The 12178-nt window shown below is 47.9% G+C and overlaps 1 protein-coding gene across 1 annotated transcript in view; it reads right to left on the bottom strand.

The window, feature by feature from the left end:
- Nucleotides 1-4617: 4617 nt before the first annotated feature.
- LOC140727562 (uncharacterized) overlaps nucleotides 4618-12178 on the bottom strand; it is a 129060-nt gene continuing 121499 nt past the window's right edge. The window contains exons 2-5 of the mRNA XM_073045096.1: nucleotides 11830-12064; nucleotides 8236-8409; nucleotides 6435-6555; nucleotides 4618-5360 (exon numbers count right to left, since the gene is read on the bottom strand). Coding sequence (XP_072901197.1) covers nucleotides 5147-5360; nucleotides 6435-6555; nucleotides 8236-8409; nucleotides 11830-12064 — 744 coding nt within the window. The 3' untranslated portion in view covers nucleotides 4618-5146. The remainder of the gene's footprint in view (nucleotides 5361-6434; nucleotides 6556-8235; nucleotides 8410-11829; nucleotides 12065-12178) is intronic.

Below are 12178 nucleotides of genomic sequence, written 5' to 3'. Positions count from 1 at the left end.
TACTGGCAGAGTTTTCCCCACAGACCTCAGAACAGGAAGAGGTGGCAACTAGAGAGGATGGGGAATCCCTCCCCGCCATGCTACAAGAAGGGACTTATGTTGTTCTTCACAGACTAGGCAGATAGACCAAAAAGAAGAGCTGCAATGTGTCTGCCTCTGTCGCATTCAGAGCTCTAGATGACAACATTACAGTCCCTAGCCCGGCGGCTGGGAGAGGAACAGCAGCGGAAACATATGGAGTGCTTCTTAAGGAAATCCCTTCGCTCCTCTGGAGGGTTCTCTCTGACGTCTCTACACTTCCGGAGAGGGTGTGGTTTCCGATGCAGAGGACGCTTGTTTGTTAGGATCTTCTGAAATTTTAGAATTATCCTCTTTGGATAGCGCTGTCCATCTATAGTCTTGTGCACGCTGACGGGGGCTCTAACAGGTTTCTGAGTTAACTGACGCTGAGCTAGAGACGGTCACAATGAAGGTGGGGTCGAACTTCATTCTTGCTGCAGTCCGGGTGAAACTGGAAGAGAAGGAGAAAGTGGGAAAGTGACTTTCTTTTCCGGTTAGCGTCTCAGAAGTCCATTTCTCCTGCAGACTACAGGGGAGTTTCTCCAAGGTAGCATGAATTCCTTGTGTAGAGTCGAGGCAGACAAGCCACCTAAGTCGCTTTCAGCTTTGGCTGCCTCCAACTCTAATAGCAGGTCTCCTAGCTCCCGCAGACGTTGGGGCTCCCTGTAGAATTCTTGGGGCAGGACGAGTTTGTTGAAGAGAGCAGTTTGCATTGCCTCGGCGGAATACCATTCTTCCAGTTTTTGCCAGACTGAAGTGGAAGTAGCAGTGGGGTGCTTGATGTGAAGTGACCTTATTCTGCTTGCATGCTCAGCACGGTTCAAGCCATATCTCCAGCAGGTCGAGTCCTTCCCTAGGCTCGAGCTGGAGGTTTTCAATGGCATTGGAGAACGTGGACTTCCCTGCCCAGGCTTATTATCGAATTTGGCGAGTCCGACCGTCAGCAGGTCACGACGGCCTCGGAATCTCGCCAGATCTGACACATCATGATTAGGTTGGGGTTCATGGGGTGTGGTGCCACTTACCGGGAGGCTGAACAGCCTCCTGTGCTATGTCATGGTAAGTAGGAGCCTTGAGCACGTGAGGGAGGCCGTCTCCGTTCTGTCCCGTTTGGGCAAAAGGTGTCGTTGCGGGGTGTTATCTAGAGAAAGAGGAGCCCGGCCTTTCAGTGTGGGTTGGCTGGTCTAAGTCTTCAGTGCCAGTGGGTATAAGCATAAGCCGACTGGTCTTGAATATATTTCGTAGTCCTCTCTGCTGAATGATATGCTGAGTTTGAACTGACGTCATTGTCATCTCGTGCTCCCCGCCCGCCTCAAAGACTTTGGCCTCGGATAAAGCCGCCTCCGCCTCTTTCTCATGCTGCACTGCTTCTAATGTGGCTTCTAGGCGGGTTTTCTCTACGTCTAATTCAGACTGTCTCACTTTAACATCAAGTTCTTCGTACGAACGACGCCAAAGATAGCGCTGCTTCGGCTTCTAGCGCCGCTATGCTTGCCGCTGATCTGCTAGGCTGTCGCGATAATCTAGCTGATCGTAATGACCTGGTTTCAAAGCTCCTTTTCTCTGTGGTCGATATTCCAACTTCTGACGCGCGGGAGCTGGCAGAATCACCGCGGATGGATTCGCTGTTAGGAGTTGTCGTTTTACTATTCTGCCTTCACTCGGAGTTTTCCCCGTTTCTCAAACTGATCTGATCTATAAAGCCATTTCCGGCGCAGCTGTAGCTGAAAGCCGCTTTATTATTCACCAACGCATTACAGTGCTCAAGACAGTACTTCCCGGTGTCCTAATGAAAGGAAATTCAAATATTGATTGAAATTCCTTCGCCTTCTAACTACCAATGAAACATTAAAAGATATAAAATGGCCGATCTGATGACGAAAGCTAATTACTTAACAACGCGATAATGAGCAATCAACAACGGCTGTGAGGCCACAAGGCAGCAGCGAGATCCAGTAATTAGAAATAAAATAGCGATCCAAATCTGGCGAGACATAACAAGACCAGCGGGCACAGACTCAGAATAAAAGGATGCCTCTTTAGAACAGAGGTGAGGAGGAATTTCTTTCTTTAAAAGAGTCAGATAGAGCTCTTAAAGCAGGAACGGGGTACTGATTGTGGTGATCACATTGAATGGCGGTGTTGGCTCGAAGGGCCGCATGGCCTGCTCCTGCACCTATTGTCTGTGTCTATTGTCTATTAACCAGAGAGTGATGAATCTGTGAAATTCATTGCCGGTTCTGGAGGCTAAGTCGTTGAGTATATTTAAAACGGAGGTTGATTGGTGCCTAATTAGAAGGTGGAAGAATGGGGTTGAGAGGGATAATAAATCAGTCATGATGGAACTGTGAAGCAGACTCGATGGGCCAAATGGCCTAATTCCAATCCGGTTTATAGTCTAAATCATCCCTACATTCATAATCAGTTTTAATATCACTCTCTGTATGACCCACTTGTCTCGGTAGCTGAGTGATGTCATAACAAGAACTTCTCACTCAATTCAGCAAGACCAAGAGCAAGGAAGTGATTATAGACCAAGACAGGGAAAACAGAAGCCCATGAGCCAGTCCTCAGCGGAGGATTAGAGGTAGAGAGTGTTAGCAAGCTTAAAATTCCTGGGCCCAGCACATGAATACAATTGTGAAGAAAGCACGGCAGCGCCTTTACTTCCTTGGGAGTTTGCGGAAATTCAGCGAGACATCTAAAACTTTGACAAACATTTATAGATGTGTAGTGGAGAGTATATTTACTGGTATGGAAACACCAATGTCTTTGGACGGAAAATCGTGCAAACTGTAGTGGATTCGGCCCGGTACATAACGGGCGCGTGGCCTAGTGGGCAAGGCATCAGACTAGTAACCTAAAGGTCACTGGTTCGAGCCTCAGCTGAGGTAGCGTGTTTGTGTCCTTGAGCAAGGCACTTAACAACACACTGCGACGTCACCGGCAGCCAAGCTGCATCGGTCCTAGTGCCCTTCCCTTGGACAACATCGGTGGTGTGGAGAGGGGAAGGCCTGCAGCTTGGGCAACTGCCAGTCTCCCATACAACCCTGCCCAGGCCTGCGCCCCCCCCCCCGGAAACTCCAGGCACAGATCCATGGTCTCTCGAGACCGACGGATGTCACCACATAACGGGTAAAGCCCTCCCAACCATTGAGCACATGTACAGTGCATGAAACACTGACTTAGGAAAGTAGCATCGATCATCAGAGATCCCCACCGCCCAGATCATGCTCTCTTCTCGTTGCCGCTATCAGAAAGAAGATACAAGAGCCACAGGACTCGCACTACCAGGTCCAAGGACAGTTACCACCCCTCAACCATCAGGCTCTTGAACAAAAGGGGCGAATACACTCCTCTTCACTTGCCCCATGTTCCCACAATCAATGATCTCACCTTCAAAGACTCTTTATCTCATTATCTCATGTTCTCGTTATTTATTGTTATTTGTTTATATTTGCAGTTGCACAATTTGTTGTCTTCTGCACTCTGGTTGATCTTTCATTGATCCTGATACAGTTACTATTCTATAGATTTGCTGAGTATGCCCACATGAAAATGAATCTCAGGGTTGTATATAGTGACACATATGTACTTTGAGCTTTTGAACTTCGTCCTCGTCTCTCTCCACTGATCTCACTCCTTGTTCTTATCCCTGTAAGTGGGACAAGTGATACACCTGCCCCTTCACTTTCTCGCTCACCACCATCCAGGTCCCTACACAGCCCTTCCAGGTGAGACAATACTCCACTTGCAAGTCTGATGGGGCCATCTACTATACCCTGTGTTCCCCGTGCGGCCTCCTCTACATCAGTGAGACCCAATGCAGATTTGGGGACTGCTTTGACAGAAGCCAGGACGCCCAGGTGGCCACCCATTCCAATTCCAATATGCCTGCCCATGGCCTCCTGTACTGCAATGAGGAGGCCAAAATCAGGTTGGAGGAGCATCATATATAGAGTCTGTGTGGCCTCCGACCTGATAGCATGAAGGTCGATTTCTCTAACCAGTAAATTTCCACCCCTACCTTCTTACTCCTTCCCCTCCCACACCTTCGTATTTTGGTTGCTGCCCCCTTCCTTTTTAGTCCTAATGAAGGATCTTGACCCAAAATGTCTACGGTTTATTGTTCCACTTAGCTTCTACCTGACTTGTTGAGTTTCTCCAGCAAACTAGGTGGCATCTCGTATTCTATCTTGGTAGTCTCCAGTTTGATGGCATGAACATTGATTTCTCTAACCTCTAGTATCCACTCCCTTCTGTTTCTATCTCCAACAATCATCCCCTTTTTTTTCTCTCGTTCTGGTTGCCCTCCCACCTACTCTCCCCTCCTCCCCATCATAGCCAGCCCACGCCTTCTTCAGTCTGGTTCCCAGCTCCTTCCCTTCGTTCTATATCCGCTGTCCTTTCCCGTCAGAACCTTTCTTCTTCACCTATCGCCTCCTCGTTTCTCACATCAATCTCTTTGTCACCACTCCCCCCACCCACCTACCTTTCGCGTCTCAGCTAGATCCAACTATCACCTGCCAGTTTTTTTACTCCTCCCTCTTCCCCCCCCCCCCCCCCACCTTCTTATTCTGGCTTGCGCCACTTTTCTTCCCCATTCTGATGAAGACCCTCAACCCGAAATGTTCATTCCCTTTTATTGATGCGTCTGGCACTGTTTCCCTGGAGTGAAGGAGGCTGAGGGGTGACCTTTTAGAAATTTATAAAACTATGAGGGGCGTAGATCAGGCGAATGGACTCAGTCCTTTTCACTAAGGCAGAGGAGTCTAAAGCCAGGGGGCACAGGTTTAAAGTGTAAGCAGAAAGAATTAAAGGCGATGTGAGGAGTAACTTCTTCACACCGAGTGCTGTCTATATATGGAACGAACTGTCAGAGGAAGTGGTTGATGCAGGTACAATAACAACATTTAAAAACACTTGGATGGACAGCAAAGACGAGTTGGGCAGAAGGGCCTGTTTGAGTGCTGAGCGACTCTAACTATTAGACCTTTTACCAGTTCCAATTTACAAGTGAATCCAATGTTCCACTCTCCATCTTCAAACCATATATTAAATAACACAAAAAAATGGATTTAATTCCTCAGAGTCCCGGCCGTGGCTTGACATTCAGATGAGCGTGGATTTCCTGAGGTGTCTTCCCCAGAAGGCCTTGGACGTCACAGGCAAATCGATAGACATAGCGTTTGCCTGACGTCTTCTGAATGATGTCCCGGTGGTAATAGTACCTGAGACCACGACTCAGCTTCTCGTAGTTCATCTTGGGTTTGTTCTTCCGATTGCCCCAACGTTTGGCCCACCTGAGAGGGGAGGGGACAAGGGCAGAGGGAGGGAGAGAGAGAGAAAGATGGAGAGGGAGGGGGGAAAGAGAGGGGTGAGGGGGGGAGAGAGGGAGAGTTAAGAGGAGAGTGGGGTGAGAAGAGCAGCGAGGAGGAGCGGGGGAGAAAGGGAGACAGAAATTTATGTTAGTACTGGTGTTTGGTTCAGGTCAAATCAGGACTAGCACCGCTAGGCTCAAGGACAGCTTCTATCTTGCAGTTATAAAATTGGTTCCACTTGTACGATAAGATCGACTCTGGGCCTCACAATCTACCTCGTTATCGCCTTTGCACATTATTGTCTGGCTGCGCTGCACTTTCCAGTAACTGTAACACTTTATACTTCATTCTATTATTCTTTTCCCTTGTAGAGTCTCGATGAACTGATGTAATTAAATGAGCTGAGAGGACTACGCGCAAATCAAAAAATTTTCACTCTACCGCGGTACTTGTCACAATAATTGTCCAAGACTATTTAATCATTTCCGTCTGCAAACCTGCCCCATTTTCAAAACCTGTCTGCTGACTTTTCACCACACTCCCCCAAAGGGAAGTGCATCCGTTGATAAGGGGAATAGAACTGTGCAGTGATCAGATATGGAATCGCTGACACAGAGGCTACTGACAATTAACCTATTGAATACGCTTCGGCTCAGTCTGCACTGCGCTCCCTCTGTGATACGTTCTCTTTTCATGAGTATGGAGGTTCGACGTTCTCTCTTCTTCCCCGTCACATCGGGCAGAAGATACATTCAAACCTGAAAAGCGTATCGCACCGTGCTCAAGGACAGTTTCCAGCTCACTGTTACCAGGCTCTTGTAGAATAATATGGACTCTTGACTCACAATCTACCTCGTTATAACACCGCACTGCACTTTCCCTGTGTCTTTATTTGCACTTTATTCTCAATTGCTATTGTTTCAGCTTGTTCTACCTCAATTAATGTTGTTATTATCTGGTCTGTATGAACAAGATTGCATCTCGGTACCTGTGTCAACAAGAAACCAATTCCAACCCCAATTCCAGTTCCAGTTGGCCGACGAGAAGCATCTCACCTCATCGGGATCCGGAGAGTTTGAACTCCCAGCCGTTCCGGTCCAGCTGATGAAGGATTGACAGGATTTGTCCAGGAGTAACTCCAGCAGGAATTGCCAGAGTTGGATGGGTCCGTTTCCTGCGGGGGGGGGGGGAGGAGAGAGGGAGGGAGGAAGATAGAGGAACAGAGAGATTGAGAGTGAGATACAGTAAGAGAGGGTAAGGGTGAGCAGTGATTGCGGAGAGGGAGAGTAGGGTGAGTGGCATGACGGATGACAGGAGACAGAAAAAATGAGAGAGGTAGAAATTGAAGAGCAAGATTGGGGAGTGGAGAGAGGGGGGAAAGGTGGAAACGAACGGAGAAAGGGAGGGAGAATGGGGGAGGATAAAGTGTGAAGAGTTAGAATTAAAGAACAAATGAAGAGAGGAAGGTGAGCGAGAGGTGAGATGGAGGAGAGAGGAAGAAGAAAAAAGAGGAGAAAGGAGCAGAGAAGGGTGAAAGAGGAAAGGGAGGAGGAAGAGAGACGGGCGAATGAGGAGAATATGAGAGAGAAAGGGAAAGGAAAAGAGGGAGAAAGAGGTAAGAAGAAAAAACAGAAAAAGGAGAAAGATAAGAAAGGGGGTAAGAGAAGGTACAACAGTAGGAAGAAGAACAGAGTGACGGGGAGAGAGAGAGAGTTGCTGGTAAACAGGACAGCACTCGGCTCTAATGTCTAATCTCCCTCAGCCCTGATCTACCTATTACAATATACAAACCATTTTGTCCATACCGGGCTTCGAGACGATCCATCTCTGCTCTCCTGCGATTGCCCTCCCCAAATCCCCCTTCAAGCACCTCCCAGACTACCTCTCACCTGCAGATCGGGGAGACAATATTTTATCAACAGGGGTCACCATGGAGAAAGGTATTACCTGAATGAAAGGAGTCACAGAGATATAGAGGGGTTTAGGGGCCAGAGGGGATCACAGATACAGAGAGGGGAAAGGGGCTGGAGAGGGTCACAGGGTTGGGGAGGAGATCAGGGGCTGGAATGGAGAGATGGGCTCAAGGGGGACACAGAGACGGAGGGGGGGGGGGTTTAGAGGCCAGATCAGATCACAGAGAAGGGGGACGGGTGTAGGTGTTGGAAGGTGTTACATAGATGGGAGGAATATAGGTGCCGGAGGGGTTACTGATACGGGAGGAGTGTAGGAACTGAGCGGATTACAGAGATGAAGAACAGTGTAGGAACCACAAAGATTCCGATTGAGACCATAGAGATGGGGAAGGGTGTAGTAACTAGAGCGGGTCACAGAGACAGGGAGAGGGGTGTAGGGGCTGTAGGAGCTTACAGAGACAGGAAGGAGAAGGTTGGCAAGGGTGGAAGTTCAGGGGCAGAGAGGGCTGTAGTGTGTCACAGAGTTAGGGAGGTGTGTAGATGCTGGGAAGGTGCACGGAGGACCGAGTAATGCACCATCGACAGAACCCACGTCTGTACACGGGCAGTCCGACAGCCGCTCACGAACCGCTTCTCTCCCCGTTCAGAAGGAAGAGGACATGAATGGGGGAGGGGAGGCAAACACGGCCATCACAGGTTCCAACCACAACCCCCGACTCAGAAATCTACCGGCCGCCCCTTCATCGACGTCGGGATACTCCCCCAACCCCCGACTCAGAAATCTACCGGCAGCCCCCTTCATCGACGTCGGGATTCTCCCCCAATCCTTGGGAGCCGCCCTTTCCCTTATGCGCTGCAGCGATTCGACGGAGCGGTCCACACTCCGTTTTCTAGATGAACGGCGAGGGAAGGGCGATGAGTTCCGGCCCTATCTCGCTTACCTGCGTATTCAAGCAGTCCTGGACCACATGAAGTGCGGCCTCTCGGTACAAAGGGACCTCGGCATCGGTCTCTGGGTGCGTGCCGTGACCGATTAGCTGCGTGTTCCGACAGGGTGTATTCACCAGCTGGGCCACATGGATGGATAAATGCCCATCCCAGCCAGCGCCGTATTCAATCAGATCTGCCGGTCCCCCGTTATTTCTGGACGTCCCATTCCACTGCCTGCCAAGGAGATGGTGGGGGAGCGCGGTGTGAAATCCGTCCAGCATCATCTCTGCACCTTGAAGAGCACAAATCGCAAAGAAACGGAGGTTTACAGACAGGTTTTAGGTAATATAGCAACCCCCGAGTGAGAGAGGGTGGGTAAACGTTAATGAAAGCAAAACGAACGAACACCCTCCACCCCCCCCCCCCCCTCCCCACACACACACACACACACATTGTGAGGTCAAGAATACATCTTTCCAGTAATTCTAATTCCGTCCAGGAGGCTGATAGCAGCGAGGTAGTAGCTGTCATTTCCTGGATGGTATTTGCTGTCAGGCCCTTGAAGAAGGGAGAATTGGTATCGGTTTGTTATTGTCGCATGTATCAAGATAAAGTGAAAAGGTTTGTTTTGCATACTGTTATCGATCAGATCACCACACAGTGCGCTCTGCTAGTACAAGATAAAACAGTAACAATGAGGAATGAAGTGTTACAGTTACAGAGAGGGTGCAGTGCAGGTAAGCAATAAAGTGCAAGATCATAACGAGGTAGGTGTGATGTCATGAGTGTTGCGTTTTTAATATTCTGTAGTATCTGAGTAATCCTGTGTGTACATACATCGTTTGATTAGGCTTTCCTGCTCGCGTACATACTTCATTACGGGTTTCGTGAATTGCATATGTCATCAGTAATACGCCCCGCGCCTCGCCTAAGGTAAGACCGCCTCCCTCGCCTGCTCCTGTTGCAAAACATAACATCGCGGCGAGGTATATTTAAAACGAACCCGATGTGGCTACTGACTTGTAAAACGCAGCGAGAAGAAAGGCAGGTAAAATAAAATAGCGCAGCCCAGCACATGCAGAGACCGTCGAGTTTCCAACAACAAAAAGAAGCGCAGTATCTGTTTTCGACACTAAACGGAAGAATTCACGGATTAATAAAAAATGAGTACCCGGGTGATAATATCATTTTTAAAAAAGCAGAAATAGCTGGCTACCGAGGGAAAACTGACACGTTTGATTACAGAAACGGTAACTGGAATATGAGCTAAGTCATCAATAATGAAACAGCCAATGAGAAAAAAGTACCAATTATGTTCTGTGCGTTGAGTTTAAAGGCATACAGTTTGCTTCGAAGTTCAAATACTCAAACCAAACCAGCAGAAATGAGCTTTGCTGATATTGTCAAAGTAATGCAGGAACATTTAGAACCGAAGACATTGTTGATTGCAGAACGCAATCGGGTTTTATAAGTGGAATCAAAAAGAAAGGGAGTCGATTTCATGTATGTGGCTGAATTGAAGAAATTGTCTGAGCATTGTCAGTTCAGTAATGGGCTTAATGGTGCTCTAAGCGATCGTTTGGTTTGTGGAATCTTAAATGAAAGCATTCAAAAACGGCTCCTAACTAAAGCGCAACTTACATTTAAAAGAGCAGTCAGAATCGTTGTATCAATGGAAACAGAAGAGGGAGACTCAACTGAGTTGTAGTCAGGAATGAAAGTGAGCGTGAACAAAATTGCAACATCTAAACAAAAAGCGGAGTGGCTGAACAAATTGTGTAACTGTTGTGGCAGGGGCTCACATACACCAGAGCAATGCAGAGTTAAAGCTGAAACTTGCAAAAAAAATGCAACAAAGTGTGACACTTACAGAGAGAGTGTCGGGCAGACAAAAAATAAATGGACTACACAGGGAAGAGAAAAAGCTAAAAGGTCAAGTTGAAGTTCGAAAAGAGCACTAATCTGCATGTTATTGATGAAAATCTGATCATGATGAGCGACCGTGCAGCCTTGAGATCTACAGTGCGAAATTAACGATAGACAAGTAATGCGGTTTATGCTAGAGGTGAACAGCAATTAATTTAAATGGAATTAGACACTGGTTCCGCTGTTCCAGTCATTCCGCAAAATTAATTTGAGCAGTTTTTCAAAGATACTAAACTGTAGCCTGAGAAGATCCAAATAAGAATTTATACTGGGGAAAAAAGACAACTCCTGTAGGAATGGCATTCGTATCATTGTAATACAACAACCAACAATCCACATTGAGCTTGTATGTGGGGGGGGGGGGGGGGGGGGGATAACAGAATGACAAGCATTGTAGGGACGTGATTGGCTGAGCCAACTGCCACTTAGGAGATCCATCCGCAATTTGCATCCCCCTACGATAACTGAAAGCGAATTAAGAAATGTATTGAATAATGCCGAACACCCTGACCGTTGCCCAACAGAGGAGAAACAGATGTTGGTGCCTTTAGTTGGAAAGCATGTTCGATAAGAAAGGACCAAGCTGTTCACGGGAATCGTGAAAGTGATGAAAGCAGATTTGCAGGCAACGTATCAGCTAAGGTTTCTGATATGTTAATTAGGCCGTTACTTGCAAAATGTTGACTGTTGTAGGCTGGAAGAGAGTTCAAGGAGCTTCAGGAAAATCGCAAGAATTCGGGTTTTTTTTTTGTGAGTATAAAGAGCCAGAATCTACTCTGCGTGCGTTATGATTATTTTGTGAACTTCAGGTAGGAGACAAATAGCAGCTTGCAAAAGTAAATGTAAAGACCAAATCCCAGCTGGATGAATGGAAGGCCAGAAAACAAGGAGTCAGTGGAGACACGAAAGCAGAGGATTTGTCAGATGCACTTGTAGATGAGGAAACCAAGAGGAGAGATCAGATCGTGGGATCAGGGAGGAGTGTTGCGTATTTAATATTTCAGTAGTATTTGAGTAATCTTGTGTGTGTGTGTATATTTATACACACACACATAGACCTATATATACATAGACACATATATGTAGACACTCATATATGTGTCGACACATATATAGACTAAGCATTCTTGTTCTTGTAAAACTTATTATGGGTTATATGTATAAATACGTGTATGAATTGCATACGTGAAGCATACACGGGGCTTAAAGAAAACTCGAAGTTTCGGACTCACGTGTCTTCCTTTGAATCAGTTTAATGTTTTGAACTTTAAAAAAGCATAACCACGAGTGCAATTTATCGTACACGGGACCGTTCAATAGTCATCTAACAGCGAGTTAAACGTTGCCCTTCAGCCCTTTCAGGCTTTTGTGCTTTCGCCGGATGGTCCGGGGTGGGTGGGGTCTTTGGTTATGCTGGCTGTTTTCCCAAAGACAGAGTCCTTGGAGGGGAAGCTGGTTTCTGTGATGTGTAAAGCTTTGTCAACAGCTCTCTACAGTTTCTTACGCTCACGGGTAGAGCAGTTGCCATACCAAGCCGGGGTGGGCTGGGTGTCCGAAACTTCTCGCTCCTCCAGACCCTGTCCCAAATGGTTGTCCCGCCGCAGGAAAAGGAGCCCTCTCATCCCGACCACCAAAGGCTAGACAAGGTTCCAAGATGAAATCTCGCTACTGGGACCTACCTGGGTAAGAAGTCACACTCTCGTCGCTGGCGCCCGCCTCGAAGGTTTGCCCGCGACCCGCTAGCGTCGAGCTCTCTAGTGTCTCTACCTCCCCTGCCGCATGGTAGGGCACCCTGAGATCTCCACGCCAAGAGCTCCGCCGAACTGACGGGACGCAAGGTTTGGAAGGATCCGGGGACGAAGTTTCGCTCCTCCGGGCCGGACGGTGGGACGCACTGGGAGGGCTCGGTGCTTGCTGCGGAGATAAAGTGACAGACAGGCGTGGTAAGCGCCAAGATGCACAGGGAACGTCGACGAAGGATGCGAGCAGAAGACGGGTGGCGCTGCCGGGCAGTGGAGAGGAAAATCT

Source organism: Hemitrygon akajei, chromosome 1, assembly GCF_048418815.1.
Source record: "Hemitrygon akajei chromosome 1, sHemAka1.3, whole genome shotgun sequence".
In the NCBI taxonomy this organism is placed as follows: Eukaryota; Metazoa; Chordata; class Chondrichthyes; order Myliobatiformes; family Dasyatidae; genus Hemitrygon; species Hemitrygon akajei.
Note: the sequence above shows the minus strand (reverse complement) of the source record. Positions and strands in the feature narration are given on the sequence as shown.